Source organism: Xyrauchen texanus, chromosome 22 (assembly GCF_025860055.1).
Source record: "Xyrauchen texanus isolate HMW12.3.18 chromosome 22, RBS_HiC_50CHRs, whole genome shotgun sequence".
In the NCBI taxonomy this organism is placed as follows: domain Eukaryota; kingdom Metazoa; phylum Chordata; class Actinopteri; order Cypriniformes; family Catostomidae; genus Xyrauchen; species Xyrauchen texanus.
This window is the reverse complement of record NC_068297.1, coordinates 32,158,263-32,181,416: the sequence shown is the minus strand read 5'-3', so window position 1 is coordinate 32,181,416 and position 23,154 is coordinate 32,158,263. Positions and strand designations below refer to the sequence as shown.

The 23,154-nt window shown below is 40.7% G+C and overlaps 1 protein-coding gene across 1 annotated transcript; it reads left to right on the top strand.

The window, feature by feature from the left end:
- The first annotated feature begins 14 nt into the window (after positions 1-14).
- LOC127662717 (solute carrier family 2, facilitated glucose transporter member 1) lies at positions 15-22,393 on the top strand. The gene is made up of 10 exons (XM_052154003.1): positions 15-29; positions 2,676-2,774; positions 3,426-3,586; positions 5,958-6,198; positions 6,321-6,483; positions 17,411-17,595; positions 21,314-21,418; positions 21,636-21,737; positions 21,844-22,047; positions 22,214-22,393. Exons 1-10 carry the CDS (start codon positions 15-17, stop codon positions 22,391-22,393), a joined length of 1,455 nt encoding a protein of 484 aa, XP_052009963.1.
- Positions 22,394-23,154: the final 761 nt, after the last annotated feature.

The window sequence follows — 23,154 nt, the reverse complement described above, 5'->3', positions numbered from 1 at the left end:
ATAATCTAAGGCCAATGTCTTTTAAGGAGGTTAGTGGATATTTTTAAGTACTTTGTTTGTACTTTGACTCAGTTTAACTTGTGCCATTAAATATGTGACATGCACCATTAATTAACTGCATATTCTTGGGCATATCAAATATAGCTACAATTTATATAGCTATATATATATATATATATATATATATATATATATATATATATATATATATATATATATATGACACACATATATATGTGCATAGCTATATATATATACACCATGTACTGTTCGAATACTCAAACCATTGAATGCACATGTAGTTCCGATCAGTTTTAATCACTGTTCGATATTAATGTGCTGTGTAACCCAAGCGACATAACATTACAGAGCAAGCAGAGTGAACTATAGCAATTGAAAATATTTCCACTTAGCCTACATCAGCATAGTTAATATAATGGAATTCAGCTTGTTTGTACGGAGGGTGAGAGAAGGAAAGTAGGACCTATTAAATGTGTCTTTCGATGGCGATGCTACGATGATTTACACTGTAGCCTAATGTGTTGTTTATGTTATGTGCAGAAGTGCCGCCTATAGCCACTAGAGGCCCCCTGCACTCACACATCTCTGACATGCTGAAGGAGAAGCACTGTTTGTTTACAAAATGCACGCAACATTTTGTGGTGAAGCTTTATTGATCAAGGAAAAATTGCGATTGCATTCTTGATTCAATCAATCGTGCAGCCTTGATGGATACCATACCGATGTCTCGGAGGTCAAAATACACAGGATCCAGAGTGTTTTCAATGGTTTTCCCCTTATCATAGAGTAAATGCTACTTTTACTGTCAATACCACGTTTATAACGTCAGTTTTTCCACATTTATGTGGAAATGACAATGAATAAAAATAAAATAATACATTTTATATGGCGAGCCAACGACTCTATTTTATGTGGATATTATTATTTCTGGATTGTGCATTTAAATTCACAGTTTTGACCAAAGGTGTGTTCAAACTACCTTTTCTCTGTCTCAATAGGCAGAGCTATAGATCTAAGATAAAATTAACCATTATCTTTTGTTCATCCAGTCAAAAATTGCACTGCAAAAAATGTATGACAGCTGTAATTAATCAATTCACACAAGGGCATTTAAAATAGATTAACGCATGTGGATTATCCCTTACACACACACACACACACACACACACAAACACACATATATTAGAGTTAGAGTATTATATAATTAGAGTAGTGCTGATGTAGGGCCATATCGCACTCTTGCTCGTGTGATATTGCTTATATACAACAGTTCAATGAATATGTAGATTTGTAAAAAAAACAAAATAGGAAAAACGAGTATGGTCATAAAAACTCATTTGATCATGGAACTACTTTCTTACGCGACGAATCAGAATCTGCCGTTGCTGGTTCAAAACAAATGATGCATACAAACCTCCGTTAGTAATTCATAAAGTTCACTTCAGAAATGGTATCGCGGCTTGTTCTGGTTCTAACAAGGATAAACAAGGATAGACGGCTGGATGTGCGTGTGTGTGTTTGCGTGTGTGTGAGAGAGAGAGAGAGAGAGGGAGGAGCGTATGCAATCACCTGTTGCCACACCCAATCAGAGATTCTGTCAGCTTTCTGTGTAAAATAGACATCCAAGCAGGGGTATTCCTCTCTATTTCGTGGTAGCCGGTCTGCAAGAGTCACATGTCCTCTGCCATTTTAAACAGTATGTATCCAATGTGGAAACTCCGATAAAAGGTAAGCACTCACAAGTTCTGTAATAAATCAGTCTGTTGTGTCTCTCAGCATGACCCTTAATCCTGAAGTTGTCCATTTAAAGCCGTTTAAAGCTATTTCCTTGTTTTGGTAATGTATTAGTAATACGAGCGATCACGGAGCGCTGTTTTATGTAAATAATGACTAACGGATTCATTTTATGTCACCAACAGGCTCATATTACACACAAAAATGATCTTCTGCCACCACCTGCTGGCTAACATATGTAATTTCAAAAATAAAGCCAGTAACTCCAAACAGATACACTTTAGTTTAGAACAGCATGAACGCGGAGTGATATACACACACAGTGAAGTGTCAGAGTGCTGATGATCAGGGCTCATGGAACGTCTCTCGTCCAATCAGATTTGAGGACCGAAACTAACTGTGGTATATATATATATATTCAGCTCTGGAAAAAATTAAGAGACCACTCCAAATGTTTCTTAAATCAGCATCTCTACATTTATGGCAGCCATTCTATTCCATTCCAGTGTCTGTTGAATTCCTGCTTGAATTTTACTCAAACACATACCTATAAATAGTAAATCCAGAGAAACTGAACAATACTTAAAAGAGACCATTCCAGTTTATCTGGTTTTACTATATAAATAGGTATGTGTTTGAGTAAAATTAATATAAATAAATGTTTTAACTACGCAGTCTTGTACCTTTTTGTATTCTATTTTACGCTTAAAATCTCAGAGCTGGTTTGTTTGGTTCATAGCTTAGAACTGTTGTATTTATTGTATTTATTTTTTTATGCCTGTGCATTCAATGAGTGGGAATAATATTTCTAGAACCAAGGTTGCTCAAAATGTGAGCTGCACTGCTGAGCACTATATTGCATATCATGACACAGTACTTTTGACCTGCTGAGTTGACTAACCACAACCCATTCCTCCCAGAATCAGCTTACTCTTACGCTGCTGACCTCCATCATAGCAGCGGTGCTCGGCTCCCTCCAAATAGGATACCACACAGGCAACATCAATGCCCCAGCCAGAGTAAGTAGAATTTACTTTAAGGGCCAGCCGCTTGCATGGTTTCTGAGTTACTTACAAACTTCTCAGAATCCACATAAAACACTGAATAAATGTTAGCAAGTTGCAGAATATTTCCATTTAGCCAGCAATGGATTTGGAATGCTTTGTATTTGCACACAGGTAGCTATGATGTCTGGTTTGTGTTGATTTATCAGCTGTGTGTGGATATTGTGCAGTTCCCTCCTGTGAGCCTTTCATTATGAGAACATTGGGACTCCTCTCAAGATATTAGTCATGTCTTCCAAGCAAGTGAAATGCACTTTCAGAGTAAAGTATTACAATTACAGTCTCCTTTGACTTTCTCTCCTGAGAAATTTACTTTGATCAACATCTTTGCATTACGTATGCTATTTGTTGGTTGATGTATCCTTGGATGTCTACATGACAATTAATGTGTTGATGCTTATAGACACAATAAATGTAAGAGTAGGATGTATACAACACTCAAGTGTTTCTTTTTGTGTGTTTATTTCAGGCACAATGGTTTCACTGAAGCAAAAAGTAATACTGTGACTTGATGTGGCATTTTACCTGATCTAACATGATGAAATTTCATCCTGGCAAAGGATGGTATGGTTTATGGCTAACATGATTTTGTATTTTTTCATTGAGGTCATTGAGGAGTTTTTCAACACAACATGGAGGTCCAGACACAATCAGTCAATACCAGACCACAGTCTCACTTTCCTGTGGTCCCTCTCCGTTAGTATTAAGGACTTTGGTGCACTGCTTGGTTCACTGGGGGTCAAAGGTCTTGCTGACACATTTGGGAGGTGAGAACCTAAGTTTGTCTCACAAATACCTGACCTATTTTCAGGAACCTAAGCCATTTATACCTGAAAATATCAGGGTTTATTTATTTATTTATTTATTATCAGTTCAAATTCAAAGATTTCTGAACGTAAAATAAATAAAACCTCAGGCCCAAAGTACTAGGGCAGTAACCACCATAGAGAATGGGTGAATATTATTAAATGCCCCCTCCTCAAAACCCCTTTTAATCATTTACTAATTTCTCAAAGACGAATCAATTGATCAAAATTTTTCAAAAATTTCTAAAACCAATTTAAGAAATTCAGGAAAGCAATCAATGAAAAATACATTTGATGTTTATTCTGAAATAAATGAATACATTTATTCATTCATTAAATAGGGCTATGAATTGATAAATTGTTTTAAAACTAATTAATTAAAATTTTCTGTGATTAATTGCAATTAAATTATGGTGCATGATACATTACAACATTAAAAAATCATTATAAATATACATCTCTGGAAAAAATTTAGAGACCACTGCAATATTGATTGACATGGCTGTGTGGCATGGATCATTGTCCTGCTGGACAAACCAATCCTCAGAGTTGGGGAACATTGTCAGAGCAGAAGGAAGCAAGTTTTCTTACAGATTAACCTTTACAAAGATGTATCTGCCCTATTCCAGCTTTGCTGAAGCACCCCCAGATTATCACTGATTATCACCTGGTCATCTAATGGTTAGACAGAGACCTGGAGACGCCTTCAAGCCACAGTGTCTCGCACCAACTGTGACATTTGGTGGAGGATCGGTGATGATCTGGGGGTGCTTCAGGAAGGCTGGAATTGGGCAAATTCGTCTTTGTGCCACACAGCCAGGTCAATCAAGGTGTGGATGGAGGACAACCGGATCATGTCATGGCCAGCCCAATCTCCAGACCAGGACCCCATTGAAAACCACTGAATGTAATCAAGAGGAAAATGGATGGCCACAAGCCAAAGCTGAGCAGCTTGAAGTTTTGCACCAGGAGTGGCTTAAGGTCACCCAGACTGGTAGAAGGTATGCCACGACGCATGAAACTGTGATTGAATATCAGGAAAATTACACCAAATATTGATTTCTGTACACTTCCTAAGTTAAAATATAAGTTTTGAGTTGTTTAAAATTTTAATATGAACTTGTTTTCTCTGAAAACATGGCATCTTTTTTGTTATTTTGACCAGTTGTCATTTTTTGCAAGTAAATACTCTAAATTACAATATTTTTGTTTGGAATTTTGGAGAAATATTGTCAGCGCTTTATAGAATAAAACACAAATGTTCATTTTACTTAAACACATACATATAAATAGTAAATCCTGAGAAACTGTTGTTTTTGCAGTGGTCTGTTATTTTTTTCCAGAGCTGTATTTTTTTTATACTTACGTATACTCTCAAAGAACTTCAACTGCAAGAAACTGGTCATCATTTATTTGAATTATTTAAATATGTACAAGTTAAAACTATGCATAATGCAAATTTCATCATCAGCACAGTCTATGCTGCCAAGATTTTCTCGATGGCCTTTGACTGTACTAAAAGAGTATGACAAAGCAGCTTTAGAGGGCATGTGTCGAACACGTTCATATGTGCTTGCGGTCAGAAGAGAATACACTCAGAAATAAAAGGTGGTCGGCCGGGCATGATCCAATCCAGAGCACAAAAAAATATATAAATTATTCCTGCACCTTCAGTCTCTCTCACACGCTGGGTCTCTCTCATGCAGTTTCACTTTTTAAACTGGTTCAGATGAAAGTCGTTGAGCATTTTCGCGCTGCGAAGTAATACAGCAAATTGCTCACAAAGTCTGCATTCTTTGTACAGTAAATGTGTTACCATGTTTATTATGAGTATATGTGTTCCCGTGTTTATTATGCCTGGAACATGCTTTGCGCAGAATAAATAAGCATGCACAGCTAAACACAATTAGTTTCTGTGCGAGGATGTGCAGTTGACTCAAGTGAGGACCTCCTGAAAATGTATATATTTACCAATTTTAGCCACAGAAAGTGGGAAAAACATTGGTGAAGTTTCGCCCACTGTACAAAAGTGCCTGGGTTTGTTCCTGGTAGGAAGCAGATGCCCTAACCACGACCCCACCCTAATCCAAGCCTGTAAGGCTGAGTTGCCTGGTCAGGAACAACTCGGGACACCTTTATCCTATCGGTGTGAAATTTCAGAATGATATATATCATCAATATTAATACGTTCATTATTCTGTTAATTGTATCATTTATTGGCACAAAAATGGCCCCAATTCCAGACAACATCCTACCAAGAAAATGGCATAGTGAATTCTGTTTTAGAAATAATCTTTAAATAACTCACAATTTATTTCATTGCATCCCACAGGCGTAATGCCATCCTGATAGTAAATGCCCTATCTGTGGTGGGCGCATCTCTGATGTCCATGAGCAAAGCCACAGCCTCGTTTGAAGTGCTTATACTGGGTCGGCTGATCTTTGGCTTGTTCTGTGGCCTGGTCATGAGTCTGAACCCTTTGTACATCCAGGGTGTCTCCCCCACAAACCTACGTGGGGCCTTTGCAACTCTGAACCAGGTTTCATTTGCCTCAGGCATTCTGCTAGGCATGGTGAGATCACACCTGCACCTATTTTGTCTCCAGCTGAGCCCTTAATGGTTACATAATGAACTAATGCATGGATCTCATCAATGCAAGCCTGATTTTGTAAGTATTTGTTTTGTATGTCTCAGGTGGTTGGGTTGGAAACAGTGTTGGGTACAGAGAAGAACTGGACTCTGATGCTATCTCTGTCCCTTATACCAGCGATGCTCCAGTACATGACCCTTCCTTTCTGTCCCGAGAGCCCCCGCTACCTCTTCATCAACAGGGGCAAAGAAAAAGAAGCTGAAGCTGGTGAGTTAAATGGACTTGAATACATTGCAGCTCTGTTATGCCAAAACTTTGAAGTACTGGTTGTACTGAAAACAATTAAGCAAACATTCAGACATGCCCTACGCTACTGGAGCTAAGCTTTCCTGTCAACAGAATACATGAATTCATTAATCAGTGGGATATAAGCAATCACACTTTTTTTGTGTTTTCAAGATAGATCATCAGATTTGGAAAAACACAGTTTTTACCACTTACAGTTATGATCATTAAAAGTGACAGTATATGCAGCAGATGTCGTTTTTCATGTTTATGCTAACCATAACAAGCTATATGTAGCCATAATATGCACCTGTTACCCTCTGTTATTGGATTTTGTGAAAATAATTAATGTAAGATCATTAAAAAGTGTTTTCCCCATGCATGGACTGTGCATAAGATTCTCCTCCATTTTACTAGCATGTTAGACCAATGCATTAAAAAGAACCAACTCAACAGATCGATTTATTCACAAATCAGGCAGTTTTGATTCTACACAGCATACACTAACCCTTCCAAGTGAGTCTATCAATGTTATGGGAGGGTGGCACTAAATGTTATCAGAGCCTATGGAGCACAGTTTGCTTGACACACGTTCAACACATGCTAAAATAGGCTCTTAGGATTGCCACACCCAAATATATGATGTCCTAGGCCCTGTTCACGTTTAGCATTAACATGCGATCACCGTGATCCAATTAAGCAGATTGGATTATCACCTAATCAGAACACAGCGTGTTTACCTTTGTCCACATCAACTAGCTTCTGTGCCTTCTCTTTTTCCCCTCACAGAAGTATTCGATAACACCATAAAATACACCTCTGCCACAATGCTGAATGGAAATACGTAAACAAAGCATTGCATGTTTCTCTAGTACCAAAGAGATATAAATCAAAATAAAATCATTTTAAAACTTTGTGACCGTATAAAACATTTACATGTAAATAGAAACGTTGAATAATATTTCATGAATGTTACAAGAAGAATGAAGATAAAATGATATCTGATATTACCCACATATCCTGCAATGTCATAATCAATATATGATGCACACTATTGATGCTTACACAAGCCAAGAACTAAAGACATTTAAATCAAGTCATTATTTAGTCTTTGTTAAAACAGTTAATAACATCGGAATATTCATTAAATAAGAACATAAGCTATCAAGCTAAACACAAGGTATGAAAGCAAGCTTACATGCTGATGTTTGCGTGTCCTGACTGCTTAGTGCAAACAAAGTACACAATGCTAATGAATGTTCAAAAAAATCACTAAACGGCCAAAACGGCAACAGATGAATACTCACAAATGGGAGAAACAGCAAGGTAAATTTAAGTGTACTATTAGCCCTTAGTTAGAGGAGCAGGGTTTGTGTGATGTTGATATGTGAATGTAAATATGATGGCTGGATTGCATTTAGATTCCTTGATATCCAATCACAATGCATGCCTGACTACTTTGGCATCAGGACACATAGATCAGACACTTATCTTTTCAATGTGTATGTGGACAACATCCAGATACAGGTTGTATGTTAATGCCAAGTGTAAAGCAGCCCTAGTTGTCGCCAAATGGATTGGCAGGGCTTGGAAACTGCTAAGATTGTTGCAAGATGAGTGTATAAAAGGGCAGCAGACATAGAGACTGGCATCAAAAAGATATCAAAGTGCAGAATACAGGCAAGAGAATAACGATTTAAGACAGTAAGTCTCACTTTGGGCTGAAGTGTGAAAATCTTACTGGCTGCAGACAAGAACATATAAATGGAGTTGCATGTCATTCAACTGAGTTGTAGTAGTATTTGAATAGATTTTGTTCCATTTGTCTAAAACAATTAATGAAGTCGCACCTTTTCTTTCTTTAACTTCATTAGAAAATTACTCATTCCATTATACAAAAGAAAAAAAAGTGTGATGGGGGATGATGCTTGTATGTAATTCAGTAGGAGACAGGAGGATGCTGATTGTCAGTAATTCAGCAGAATTAGGTAGATTAGGTCGAATCAGTAAGGCTTCAAAAGTGGACATTCCACTGAGACTGCCCTGTTGTCTATCATCGTATCACTGAGACAAGCAAGATAGGAATGCAGATCATCCATTCTTATTCTACTGGACCTATCTGAAGTCTTTGACACAGTCAACCATCAGATCCTCCTGTCCACCCTCTCAACTCTTGCAATCACAGGAACTGTGCTTGGCTGGTTCAAGTCCTCTCAGGTAGGTCTTTCAAGGTAGCTTGGAGAGGCGAGTTGTCCAAGTCTCATCAGCTAATTACTGGGGTTCCTCAGGGCTCAGTGCTTGAACCACTTCTCTTCTCTATATACACAACATCACAGGGACCCATCATTCAAGCACATGGGTTCTCATACCACTGCTACGCTGATGACATACAACTCTACTTGTCTTTCCAGTCTGATGACCCCATGGTGTCGGCTCAAATCTCAGCCTGTTTGGCAAATATCTTAGCCTGGATGAAGGAACACAACCTGCAACGCAACATTTTTCATTTGGTTTCATCAACAATAACACCTTCCAAAACAGTCAGAGATCTAGGGGTAACATCAACAAATAACTCAATTTAACCGACCACATCTCAAAGACAGCATGTTCATGTAGATTCACACTGTACAACATCAGGAAAATAAGACTCTTCCTCTCTGAACATGCCACAAAACTCCTTACTCAGTCACCAGTCATATCTGTACTGGATTACTGCAAAGCTCTCATTGCCAGCCTACCTGCATGCGCAATTACGTCTCTGCAAATGATCCAGAATGCAGCAGCATGTCTCGTCTTCAAACAAACCAAAGAGAGCATATGTTACACCACTCCTTGTCTCTCTACACTGGCTGCATGTAAGAGACTACTGCTGTGTTGTCCACCCACACCAGGACATGGCAGCCTTTCAAATACTGCCGGAAGTATTTCAGAGCCAGAAATACCGCCATCAACTCGAGGCAGTTGATGTGCCAATCGAGCTGACGACCCTCCCATTCCACTTGAGCTGGATGACCACTTAAGACTGCTCCCAGCCCGTCAGGGAGGTGTCAGTCGTTAGCAACTTGCGACGGCAAGACGCACCTAGAGTAGGACCCAAAGTGAAGAACCGGGGTCTGAATCACATAGAAAGGGTACGAAGCGTGCAGCGCGTAACCCTTATCAGCCTTAGGGGACCGGCCCTTGGATGAAATCCCCTGGCTTTGAGCCACAACTGAAATGGTCTCATGTGCAGAAAGCCCAAAGGATAACAGAGGATGCGGATGCCAAGAGACCTAGTATTCGTTGATATTGACAAACAGTGCAAACTTGGCCAAGCCTGACTTTGCCTAAGGTATTCTGAATGGACTCGATTCGAGTGGGAGACAATTGTGCCCGCATTTTGATCGAATTCCATATGATCCCCAGATAGGTCGTTTTCTGAGGGGGAGAGAGGATGCTTTTCTTGGTGTTGAGCCTCAACCCCAGAGACACCAGATGAGCTAAGATGATATCCCTGTGCTGTAATGCCAGTTCTTGTGACTGTGCTAGAATCACCCAGTCGTCTATATAATTCAGAATGTGGATGTCCCGGAGTTGCAAAGGAGCCAGTGCTGCATCCATGCACTTCGCGAATGTGCGGGGTGATAAATCTAGTCCGAATGGATGAACCTGATATTGGAAGGCTTCACCCCCGAAAGCGAACCTCAGGAACTTCCTGTGTTGTGGAAGAATTTCTATATGAAAGTATGCGTCCATGAGATCGATCGTGACCAACCAATCAAGATGTTGGATTTGAGATGCCACCGTCTTGACAGTTAGCATCTTAAACTTTAACTCCCTGACTGAGCGATTCAAGCCTTGAAGGTCTAAAATCGGACAAAACCCTCCATCTTTCTTGGAAACCAGGATGCTGTAGTTACCTGACTCTCTCTCTGGAAGGGGAACATGTTCTATGGCCCCTTTGACCAAGAGATTTTGCAGTTCTTTCCATAGTAGACAGGTAGGGGGATCCACGCCATTGAAACGTGGAGGATGGCGAACAAATTTTATTCTGTAGCCTTTTTCTACTGTTCTTAGAACCCACATAGAAACACCTGGCAGTAGCTTCCACGCTGCCAGGTTCTCTGAGATGGGAATCAATTTTGACACTTCCTGTTGAGGGGATGTCAAGTATTCCGTGTCCTGGAATCCGCTAACTCTCAAAACACCAGAAGCGGAGGGAATGGAGAGGTTTTGTGGGGGTATCAGGAAGGTAAAGGTGGATGCTTTACGTGCCCTGACCTGAGGGGGGCTACCCGCACTAGGCTGGGCGCAAAACCATCAGGGTTTTATCTTCTTTGAGATGACTGCCCTGAGGTCTTGCTTTGGGGGCTGCTGAGGGCAACAAACCAGCCCCTAGTCTCTATGAGGGGGAGCACAATTCGCCACACTTTGTTTTTGAGCCTCCCATCTATAAGGGGCGGGACTGGTCTATAATGATGCCGAGCCAGGCGAGAGATAACCCGCAAGTGTCTCTTCTACCGGCGGCATCACTGAATACCCCCATGCCTCAGCATCCACAATAGTCGAATATGTCCACGTCGTGGGCACGAAGACATGGGAAGTATAAGGTTTCCTCCATGAACGAGAGAGCTTGTCTTGGAGGTCATCAAAGAAAGGAAGGGACTGATATAGCGTTCCCTTCCTTTTTTTTTCCTTCTTTTTTTTTTGGCCACCAGACAGAAATCTGTCTTCTAGTTTGGAGCGTTTGGGTGTCTCTTGTTCGCGTGGCCAATCTAACTGTAACCTGGCCACAGCCCGAGTTACCACCTCGAGTAATTCCTCAGCCACTTTTATTATTCTGCGTGGAATGTTCAGAGGTGGGTAGCTCAAAGTCCGTAGACTCAAGGGATTTAGCGACACCCACCTTTTTGATAGGGAACAATACCCAGTAGTGTGTGTGTGCAAAAGAAGATGGCACCGATGTCAATGGCATGCCGTCTGCCCGTGTCTAGTCTGTTTCTAATCACTGTTCTGTTTTTACTTATGACTTTGTTTATATATGATTCTAGCACTACACTGGTGTATGATCGCTCTACACTTTTAAATATCCGAAATATATTTGAGAAACATTGCAATGAAGCTCGGGAGGAATTCCAGTCCTATACTATAAAACCGCCGCTAAGGATTCCTACGCGGCTGCAACATGATCCCTGGTCCCCTTTGCCGGAAAGACGGCGTCGCCGTGGAAAGTGAGGAGGAAGGCTGGTCAAACTAAAGGCATACCTGGTTTCCCTTCCGGGAGTGCCGCGGCTTGCGGATGTGCAGTTGTGGGGCTGGAGCGGCAGTCGGGTGCTGTGTTGGCGTGCGGACAGCGCGGTGTCTCGATAGATTCGACCTATTGTGCCGGAGGGGCCTGTGGCGAATCATTTTCGGCGTGCACGGTATTTCCACCGGAATGGAATTGACGTGCAGAATCTTCGCTCTGTGCCATTTGGTTGTGGACGGTCGTTGGAGATTATGGACGTTGAAAGATCAGCTATAAGGTTGGCTTTGATAAATGTACGCTCTCTGAAAAACAAGTCTTTTATCCTAAACGAATTTGTTAGTACTCGGGATCTAGATTTTGTTTTTATTACGGAAACTTGGATTAACACTGACAATACATATGTCTTGGGAGAAGCTGTACCAAATAACTATTCAGTTTTTAATTCTCCTCGACAAATAGGAAGGGGAGGAGGACTGGCCTCTATTTTTAAGAACAATTTTATTTGCACTTTACTTAAGTTTGAGCAGTTTTCAAGCTTTGAACTTCAAGCTTTTGAATTGCAATCAACAACACCTGTCCTTTGTGCTGTTATTTACCGACCACCGAGAGCTAATAAGGATTATATTTCAGAACTGGCTGCCTTTCTAGCTGACATTGTTCTAAAATATGATAATATTTTATTAATGGGGGATTTGAATATCCATGTATGTTGTCCAACAAACCCATTAGCAAAAGACTTTTTAAATCTTATTGACTTGTTCGGGTTTCAACAAATGGTGAATGACCCTACACACAATCGTGGCCACACATTGGACTTGATTCTATCACTTGGCTTAGTTATCAAGGACATTGTCATTGAGGATTTTGTGTTATCTGACCATAATCCGATTTTATGTACTGTTTCTCTTCCCTGTCAGCCGAGAAAACTGTGTCCAGCTAAAAGATTGTATCGTCCTCTAATACCTAATTCACATGTAGATTTTAATGTTTCTTTTATGGAGAAGTTGCAGTGTATGAAAGTGAACCTTTATCTCCACATCTTGGTGTAGAAGAAACGTCTCGGGTTACATGTGTAACCCTTGTTCCCTGAAAAAAGCGGAACAAGATGCTGCGCTGCTATGCGCTACGGGGAACATCCCTAGTTGTGACCGAGCTGAATAATGTGTGCAACACGTCAATGAACATTGACCGGAATTTATAGCCTCGGCTGATGTAATCATTAGCTGCACCTGCGGCCAGGCTATAAATGGATACGTCACCAGGTGTCGTCAGAAACTTCTTTTTGAAGAGCTGTCCTGGGACGTCCCAGTGCGGCAAAGCAGCGCAGCATCTCGTTCCGCTTTTTTCAGGGAACAAGGGTTACACATGTAACCCTTGACGTTCCCTTTACAAAAAGCTTCACTATGATGCTGTGCTGCTAAGCGCTACGGGGAACGCAATACCCACGCCGCCGCACTTGGGGCTGTCCGGACCCCTACGGTTGTGCAGTGTACTCACAAAAACGCGAGAGGTCTCAGACATGAGCTTGAGATGTCGACTCAAGGGCATAAGAGCCCGGAGTAGCATAAACATCTAAACCGTTACATTTTGATGAAGATGTGCGGAGAGGACCAGCCTGCCGCATCACAAACTTGTTTAGGCATGGGCTGGGATGTCGACTCAAGGGCATAAGAGCCCGGAGTAGCAAAGCATCTAACCCATAAAGTTCGATGAATGTGTGCGAAGAGAACCCTATCGCAACACAAACTTGTCATAAAAACTGATGAATGTGAGCGGAGAGGACCAACCGGCCACATCACAAACTTGTTCAGGCATGAGCTGAGATGTCGACTCAAGGGCATAAGAGCCCGGAGTGCAGAACATCCAAACTAGAAAAGTCCAATCAGTGTGTGCGGAGAGGACAACCTGCCGCATCACAAACTTGTTTAGGCATGGGCTGAGATGTCGACTCAAGGACATAAGAGTCCGGAGTAGCAAAGCATCTAGCCCATATAGTTCGATGAATGTGTGCGAAGAGAACCCTATCACAACACAAACTTGTCATAAAAACTGATGAATGTGAGCAGAGAGGACCAGCCTGCCGCATCACAAACTTGTCCAGACATGAGTTTGAGATGTCGACTCAAGGGCATAAGAGCCCGGAGTGGCAGAACATCCAAACTATAAAAATCTAATGAATGTGTGGAGAGGACAACCTGCCGCATCACAAACTTGCTGCAGAGGGAGACCTCTAGCCAAGGTTTTAGAGGAGGAGAGCCCTCTGGTAGAGTGTGCCATAAAACCTACTGGCGAAGCTTGACCGTGCGCCTCGTAGGCCCGGGCAATAATGAGGATGCCTCTTTGAGGGCACCCCGCCCACCAAGCCGTGGCAAACCGCAGTGGCCACATAGAACCTGGCAGTGGCATATATCCTTGCTGTTTGATAAGCCCTTCCCACTAAAGTGGAGGTTGTCCTACAAGGCTTTGAGGGGAGAGAGGGCTTCTTAAGTGACGATGCCGAGCTCGGCGAGAGATAGCCCGCAAGCGTCTCTTCGACCGGCGGCATCACTGAATACCCCCGTGCGTCAGCACCCACGATAGTCAAATATAATGACGTCGAGGGTATGTGAACATGGGAAGAAAAAAAAAAAAAATATATATATATATATATATATATATTTTTTTTTTTAGGGGTTCTCCATGAGCGAAAAAGCTCTTCATGGAGGTTATCAAAGAAGGGACGGGACCCATGAGGCGTTCCCTTTCTTAGACTGGAAGATAAAATCTATCCCCTAATTTGGAGCGTTTGGGGTCTCTTTTTTGCGTGGCCAGTCCAATCTGGCAACCGCACGAGTAACAACATCGAGCAATTCCTCCGTAGATTTTTTTATCGCGGACGGAAAGCTCGGAGGCGGGAAGAGAATCGCGATCCTCCTCATGATCCGAAGAAGCGTCGGAACGCGCTTCGAGATCTTGTGAAGGACCAGCTGGGTTTGGGGAGAGAGTGAGAGAAAGGGATCAACCCGTCTCTTGCTCCTCAGCCAAATCCATGCAAGCGATCTTTTTTTTATTTTTTTCGTGAATGCTGACTCCCGGAAGCAAGCGAGGCGAGCACGAAGCACTTTGCCTGTTAAAGCAAATGCAGTGCTCGCACCCGCCCTGCTGCAACGCGAGAGCAGCGTGCTATTACTCCCAAACAAACAGAGCAAAAACTGATGCATCGTTTGCGGCTTTCAATCATTCTCTCTTTTTTTTTCTTTTCCTTTTTTTTGAAATATATATATATATATATATATATATATATATAATATTTTCTAAACAGAAGAGAAAAGAGGAAAATATTCACTGCGCACTGTCTAACCAATTCTAACTCCTAACAGAGGAAAGAAAGTTTTGACAGGGTTTGTAAAGCACACAGAAACAGAATCGCTCTGAAAAAAGAGTTTCTGATGACACCTGGTGACGTATCCATTTATAGCCTGGCCACAGGTGCATCTAATGATTACATCAGCCGAGGCTATAAATTCCGGTCAATATTCATTGACGTGTTGCACACATTATTCAGCTCGGTCACAACTAGGGATGTTCCCCGTAGCGCTTAGCAGCGCAGCATCATAGTGAAGCTTTTTGTAAAGGGAACTATTAATAGTTTTAATTTTATATGCACAGAAACACTAGACTGTATTGCACCTTTGAGACAGGTGAGCAGAAAAAATAAGCCTCCTCCTTGGTGTAATGAACATGTTAAATCATTGCGAAGAGAGTGCAGAAGATGTGAACGTAAATGGACAAAAGATAAATTACAAATTTCGTATGAAATGTTAAGAGACGCCTTAGGTAAATTCCAACAGGCTATAAAAACTGTCAGGTTCAGATTTTTTTTCAGACATTATTGAGAAGAATTGTCAAAATTGTGAAAATCTTTTGGAATTCTTTGTCGGACGTATATGGGACATCCGAAGGAATATACAACAGTGTTCATATGAGCCTATGGATATACCTGTAACTCATGCTGTGCTGTCCGATTTTGAGCCTATCTCCTTATCCACACTTTTAGACATTGTTTGTAAGCTAAAGCTGACAGTTTCTCCACAAGATATTGTTCCTACAGTGCTATTTAAGAAAGTTTTTGAGTTGATTGGTCCATTTGTATTATCAATAATTAATAAGAGTCTACTGTCTGGAATTGTTCCAAATTATTGTAAACATGCTATAGTGCATCCTTTGCTGAAAAAATCAAATTTAGATAAGAGTGTGCTGTGCAATTATAGACCAATTTCAAAGCTTCCTTATCTAGCAAAGATCCTGGAGAAAACAGTCTTTATTCAACTTGAGTCCTTCCTTACTGACAATACTATTTTCCAGTCGGGGTTCAAAAAACAACATAGTACAGGACGCTTAGAAAATTATGTAGGTATTCGAGGTAATGTCTTAAATTGGATTAAGTCTTATCTCCAAAACAGAAGTTTTGCAGTGCAAATGGGAGAATGTACGTCGAGCTCAGCTTCTTTATAATGCGGTATTCCACAAGGATCTATTTTAGCACCAGTTCTTTTCTCAGTCTATATGCTTCCTTTAGGTCAAATCATGAGTAAATATGAGGTTTCTTTTCACTGTTACGCAGATGGCATCCAGTTGTATCTACCCTTAAAACCAACTGTCCCTGCTGCTGTTGAAAGGCTGGTAGAGTGTCTTGGGGAGATTAAAAGGTGGATGTCTGCAAATTTTTTGTGTCTAAATGAATCAAAAACAGAATTGATTTTATTTGGCCCTTCAGAGTCTGCAGATACATCTAAAATTGAATTGGGTACACTATCCCCTTATCTGATGCGTCAAGTAAAAAACTTGTATAATTTTTGATAGTGCACTGAAATCTGATAAACAGATAAATCAAGCAGTCAAAATGAGTTTCTTCCAGTTAAGATTAGTCGCTAAAATTAAGCCCTTTGTAACACGGAAGGACCTGGAAAAGATAGTTCATGCGTTTATTTTCTCAAGATTGGACTATGGTAATGCATTGTACTATGGTGTTCAACACAAAAGCTTAAACAGATTGCAATTAATCCAAAATGCGGCCGCTAGACTCTTGACAGGCACTCGAAAAAATGAGCATATTACTCCTGTATTAAGAGAACTACATTGGTTGCCGGTTTTCTACAGGATTAATTTTAAGATACTTTTATTTGTTTTTAAAGCACTACATGGCATTACTCCGACATATATAGCTGATCTAATCCAGGTGAATAAACCAAAGAGAGCATTGCGCTCCGAATCATTAAATATCTTGGTAGTCCCGCGCACGTACAGGGAAATGAGAGGAGACCGCTCCTTTGCAGCGGCTGCTCCCAGGCTGTGGAATAATTTACCTCATTATATCAGGGAATGTTCCTCTCTTACAGAGTTTAAATGACATTTAAAAACGTATTTTTTCACTCTGGCGTTTTGATCATTCATGAGTATTGTGCTAGTGGTGTATTAGGTTAATATTGACGCCGCTTAGATTTTGAGGTGTCTGTGACAATGTTTAGAATTTAATTGTGATTTTATGATTGTTATCTTATCCTATGTACAGCACTGTGGTCAACTTCTGTTGTATTAATATGTGCTTTATAAATAAATTGAACATTGAACATTAATTCCTTGTTGAACTTTAAATGTTTAAGAACTTTAATCCAATATCTTTTCTATTTATTTTTCTGTTAGCCCTGAGAAGACTTCGGGGAAATCCAGAGTTGGTGATGAAAGAAATGGAGGAGATGAGAGATGAAGCAGCCCACAGTGAGACAGGAGTGACTCTTAGAGAATTCCTAAAAAAGCAACGCTACAGGCAGCCTATAATACTTGTGCTCATCATAAACCTGGGAAGCCAGTTATCTGGATTCAATGCGGTTGGTGTTCCTTTGCCTGAATGTTCATCATTGCCATATCCAGTCTTAAAATGATTGTATTTCAAAGTTTAACTTGTTTAAGATTGGTCTTATAGGGTGATGGTATATTGGCAGGATAATTTTATTTTGCATACTATAGCTAATCTCAGAGCAAGTTAAAGCTAAGGGCACACCATCCTGTACACTTTAAAAAGACTCTTTAATTACATAATTAAATTATATAATTATTTTCTCTGTAATATTTTAGTTAAGTTTATTCATGACTTTTTGTTAGACTTTGATAAGTACTTGCATACATTTTTGCACTGATTTACACACTACAAAGGAAAAATATACAGTGCTTGGTGAGACGTAGGGAGTATTTAATGGGGTTGGGATCGACCTGCCCTTACTCAGCTTCCACTAGTCAAAGTGCACAGGTTTTTGAATTCCACCAGGAAGGCATATTCAAAAGGTGCCAGGATGCTTCAATTAGCTCTTTTGAGTAAAAACGTATCGCTGGATTTACCAGGTTAATTGCATCAATCTTTAAGTTGAAAATCATTTAGCAGCAAGTAAACTACATTTATTTTGTGTTTTCTGTACAGTTATCATTTTGTGCATTTAACTGAATGTTTTTTGTATTATTATTATTAGAAATAGGACTTTGAGCCCTTATTTTATTATAGAGAATGTAATTATTATTAATAATTTTCATCTACTGACACACAAATCATGGCTAGTATTAACAGTGATTGTATCAGCATGCAATTCACCTCTGCCGGTAAATTTTTATTTTATTAAAAACACACACACAAAAAATAAAACCAAGCATTTCCAGATTCAAATTACACTTTAAACTAAATGGAAAATACTCAAAATTAAGAAGTGGTAAAATAATAATAATAATACCAAATTCTAAGTTTTACCCTCTCAAATGTCATTCCCTTTACAAAAGCTACACTTCTGATGCTGCGCTGGAAGCGCTTTGGGAACACCTTCATGTATGTGACCAGCTGTGAATATGTGTGTAACACGTGAATGAACATTGACCGGAATTTATAGCCTCTGCCGGTGTAATCATTGGATGCACCTGGGGCTGGGCTATAAATAGATGCGTCACCGGAGCATCGTCAGATTTTTTGTCTTCAGAGATCATTCTGTGTGTGTGTTTCTACGAGCCTGTCAAACTTTCTTTCTCTGTTAGGAGTTAGAATTGGTTAGGCAGTGCGCAGTGAACCTTTTCTCTTTCTCTTTTCTTTTAAAAAGAAAGAAGAAAAAGAATGATTGATAAACAAAGCAATTGGTCCCATGTTTACACTCTACGAGGGGGGCGCTGAACCTCTGTACATTCCACGCACAATAATAAAGCGACTGAAAAATTACTTGAGGTGGTTACTCGGGCTGTGGCCAGACTACAGCTAGACTGGCCACGCGAACAAGAGTCCCCCCCCAAATGCTCCAAACTATAAGACCGATTTCTGTCTGGTGGCTAAAAAAATCTATGTCTGTTTTGGTCAGCACAGAAAGACACTTATGGCTCAACATTTCGGGCATCAAAGATAAGGACAAATTTTCCTTCTTGATGCCCCGACTTCACCTTCTGACCTATTCGGGGACACTATGAATACAGTTATCTCTAGGTTCCAGGAGGTGAAAAGCCACGAGGAAACATTTGGGCAGTTTTTTCCTCGCCATACTCAGGGGGCGGGGCCGTCGGCCAGCCAGACCCATCCCTGTCCAGCTAGAAGGGAGGCTCAAAAACAAAGCATGGCGAGTCGTGCTCCCCCTCATAAAGACTGGGGGCAGGTTCGTCACCCTCAAAAGCCCCCAAAGCAAGACCTGAGGGAAGTAATTTCTAAGAGGAAGAAACCCTGACGGTCTTGCGCCCAGTCTTATGGGGGTAGCTCCCCTTGGGACGGGGCGCGTGTATCATCCACTTTGCCCCTCCCGGTACCCCTATGAAACCTCTCCATTCCCGCCGCCTCTGGTGTTTCGGGAGTTAGAGACTTCCAATTAAAAGTTGGGTGTACCGCTGTTTCCTGCCTTAAAACTGGACGAGGAACACTCGACAACCCCTCAACAGGAAGTGTTCATATTAATAACCATCTCAGAGAACCTGGCAGCATGGAAACTTCTGCCAGATATTTTATGTGGGTCCTAAAGAACAGTAGAAAGGGGTTACAGAATTCAATTTGCTCGCCGCCCTCCGTGTTTCAACGGCGTGGTCCCCACTACCGTAAACCGGAGCAGGCATGTCTGCTGTGGAAAGAACTGCGAAATCTCTCGGTCTAAGGGGCCATAGAATGTATTCCCCTTCCAGAGAAAGAGTCAGGTTATTACAGCGAATGCTTCCTGGTTCCCAGAGGGTTGGGGGTTTTGTCTGACCTTAGATCTTCTAGGCTTGAACTGCTCAGTCAGGGTGTTCAAGTCTAAGATGCTAACTATCAAGACGATCGTGTCACAAGCCCAACATCACGTTTCGCTGGTCACGATCGATCTCATGGACGCATATCTTCATGTAGAAATTGTGCCACAGCACAAGAAGTTCCTGAGGTTCGCTTTCGGGGGCGAAGCCTTCCAGTATCTGGTTCTTCCATTTGGACTAGCCCTATTAACCTGCACATTCACGAAATGCATGGATGCAGCACTGGCTCCTTTGCGACTCCGGGGTTGAGGCTCAACGCCAAGAAAAGCATCCTCTCTCCCACTCAGAAAACTACCTATCTGGGGATCGTATGGAATTCAATCACAATGCGGGGCACAATTGTCTTCCGCTCGAATCGAGTCCATTCAGAACACCCTGAGCAAAGTCAGGCTAGGCCAAGGTTTCACTGTTCATCAGTATCAATTATTACTAGATCTCAGGGCAACTGCGTCCTCGGTGATCCCTTTGGACCTTCTGCACATGAGACTGTTTCAGTTGTGGCTCAAAGCCAGGGGATTTCATCCAAGGGCCCTAGGCTGATAAGGGTTACGCGCCGCGGGCTTCGTTCCCTTTCTATTTTACATTTACATTTATTTATTTATGCATTTGGCAGACGCTTTTATCCAAAGCGACTTACAGTGCACTTATTACAGGAACAATCCCCCTGGAGCACCTTGGGTCCCACTCTAGGTGCGTCTCGTCATCGCAGGCTGCTAACGCACACAGTGCGGCAGCGTGGGTATTCTCGTTCCCAAAGCCCTTCCAGCGCAGCATCAGAAGTGTAGCTTTTTGTAAAGGGAACGTCTCGAGTTACTTAAATGTAATCCTTTTTCTCTGATAAAAGCGGAACGAGATGCTGCGCTTCCTTGACACACTGGGACTGAAAACAGACCTGCTTCTGAAACGTCTCAGCGCAATGATCTATTTCTCTGGAAAAGAGCAAATTGCACCTTAAGCAACTTCTTTAATGTTCAAAACACACACAGTTTGGGCACATACTCCAACAGATAGGGAAAACACTCCCACCAAATTCCCAATTACGCTTTGTGCTGGCACGAAAATAGAGCTCTTTATCTCCGATGACATGCAAATCTCAGACTTATATTTTCAAGTAACAGTAGCATGAAACCCAGATAAAATACTCTGTCAAGTTCAATCTCAGTTTTTCTTTTATTTAATCATGCCTCTACAGTCTGTCCTTGCTGTTGGAGGTTATTCGAAGATCATGTGTAAGGATTCCACCACTGGGTTGCAAACATAGCAGAACTACTCAGTAAAAACTCTTTCCCATGTGTTCTTTTTTATTTCCAGATCATAAATTATTCAACAAAAATGTTTGCCCAGTCAAATTTTGATGAAGCCAAATATCTGACACTGGGGGTGGGCACTGTTAATGTGGCATTTACTTTAGTAGCAGTGAGTATTTCACATTATATTAAAATTATTTTTATAATATTATATTCATAACATTCTTGCATTTGTAATTTTACAGTACTGTACTCCTGGTAGCTGTTTTTTTTTTTCTCTCACTACAAATAATTCAAAGGATTCATCAGTATATTTACTGTGTGTTAATAGACCAATGAGTCCTATCATTACAAGTAATATTGTATATGCTTTTCTTACTTCAAAGTTCTTCCTGGTGGAGAGAGCAGGACGCAGAAAGTTGTTGCTTGCTGGATTTCTGTCCCTTGCAATTTGTAACCTGCTTGTGACCATCACATATTCCATACTTGTGAGATTTCTAAAATTATATGCTCTTCCTGTTTTAAACTCTATCATATATAAGGTCAAAACTTCTTCAAATTAACTCCTCTACTCTTCTTCTTCTCTCATCTTAGCCCATAGTTCCAGACATACGCAATGTTCAGGTGCTGGTGATATTTTTCCTGATCTCAGCTTATGAGGTTGGACCTGGGCCAATCTCTTGGTTCATTGCTGCTGAGCTTTTTGACCAGTCGGCCCGTCCCATTGCTATGGCCTTCACAAGCATGTTGAATTGGGGAGGGAAATTTTTACTAGCTCTGCTCTTTCCATCTCTACTGGTATATGTACCTCTTGTCTTGTCTAAAATATATTACAAAAAGATTTCAAAAACATCAATACTTTTGTTAAATACTACAGCTACTACAAAAAAAGTTATTGTCTACTCATATATTTTACATGAAAATAACAGAAACATACCTACTGTGTTTTCATTTTTGTTTTCAGAACATGTGTGGGGCCTATGTCTACCTCCTCTTTATGTGTATGGCCTTGCTTGCCTTTACCTACACCATGTTTCGTCTTCCTGAAACCAAGGGACGCACCTTTGATGACATTGCGGCTGAGTTCCGTGGGGCAGAGGGCATTCCGCTACATAACAAGACAAATTTTAACACATTCACTTGACCATTCAGGTTGCCCTGACTTGACTTTTTGACCTTGAAGTTACCAGGACCATTAAACAATGATTGATTAAAATGCTTTTAATTGGTTTATGTTCACAACATACTATTGAGTAATTGGTTTCAGTGATTATGCTAAAGATAATCTAGTCTGCATAGAATATCTAGTCAGAAAATGGTAACCTATGACCTATGTCCCAAAACAGAAGACCCTTGTAGACAATCCCCTATAAACAAGACTCTTGGAGCTTGGCTCACCTCACAGAGAAAACATAACCTTTGTAAGTTTATATTACTCTGTGAAATCTAACAACTCTTTGGCCTTTTTGCTCTTGCCAGACTTGTATGGTTGAGGCTGCAACCAGCCAAGTTCAACGAACGAAACTATCCAACATCTTGGCTGAGGAAAATGCAATGACAGTGAAGCAGGTATAAATTGGACTACCAGCTAATTATTTGTTATCCAAGTTATTTTGAAGTTTAGATGAGATCTAGGCTACAGAGCATTCCTTTCTATGTGGAACTGATTGTAGTTAACGTTTGTTTTTGTTTTTATTGTAAACTGGATTACCTATTATGTTAATAATACACTTTACACTTATTTGTAATTTGTTTACTGTTGACCTTTTGATATGTATGTGTGAATATGATTGTGAATCTGAAATAAAAGCATTAGAGCATTTATTTTTAACTCAACAAGAACCAAGAAATATACCCATGGCTGTAATTTGCTTTTTGTCTCTTTCTTTTTTTTTTTTTATTGAA

Excerpts from the sequence above, each read along its gene's own strand:
- LOC127662717 (XM_052154003.1), top strand. Across the intron at positions 21,419-21,635 it reads TGGCATTTACTTTAGTAGCA|TTCTTCCTGGTGGAGAGAGC; the intron begins GTGAGTATTTCA and ends CTTACTTCAAAG. Across the intron at positions 21,738-21,843 it reads CCATCACATATTCCATACTT|CCCATAGTTCCAGACATACG; the intron begins GTGAGATTTCTA and ends CTCTCATCTTAG.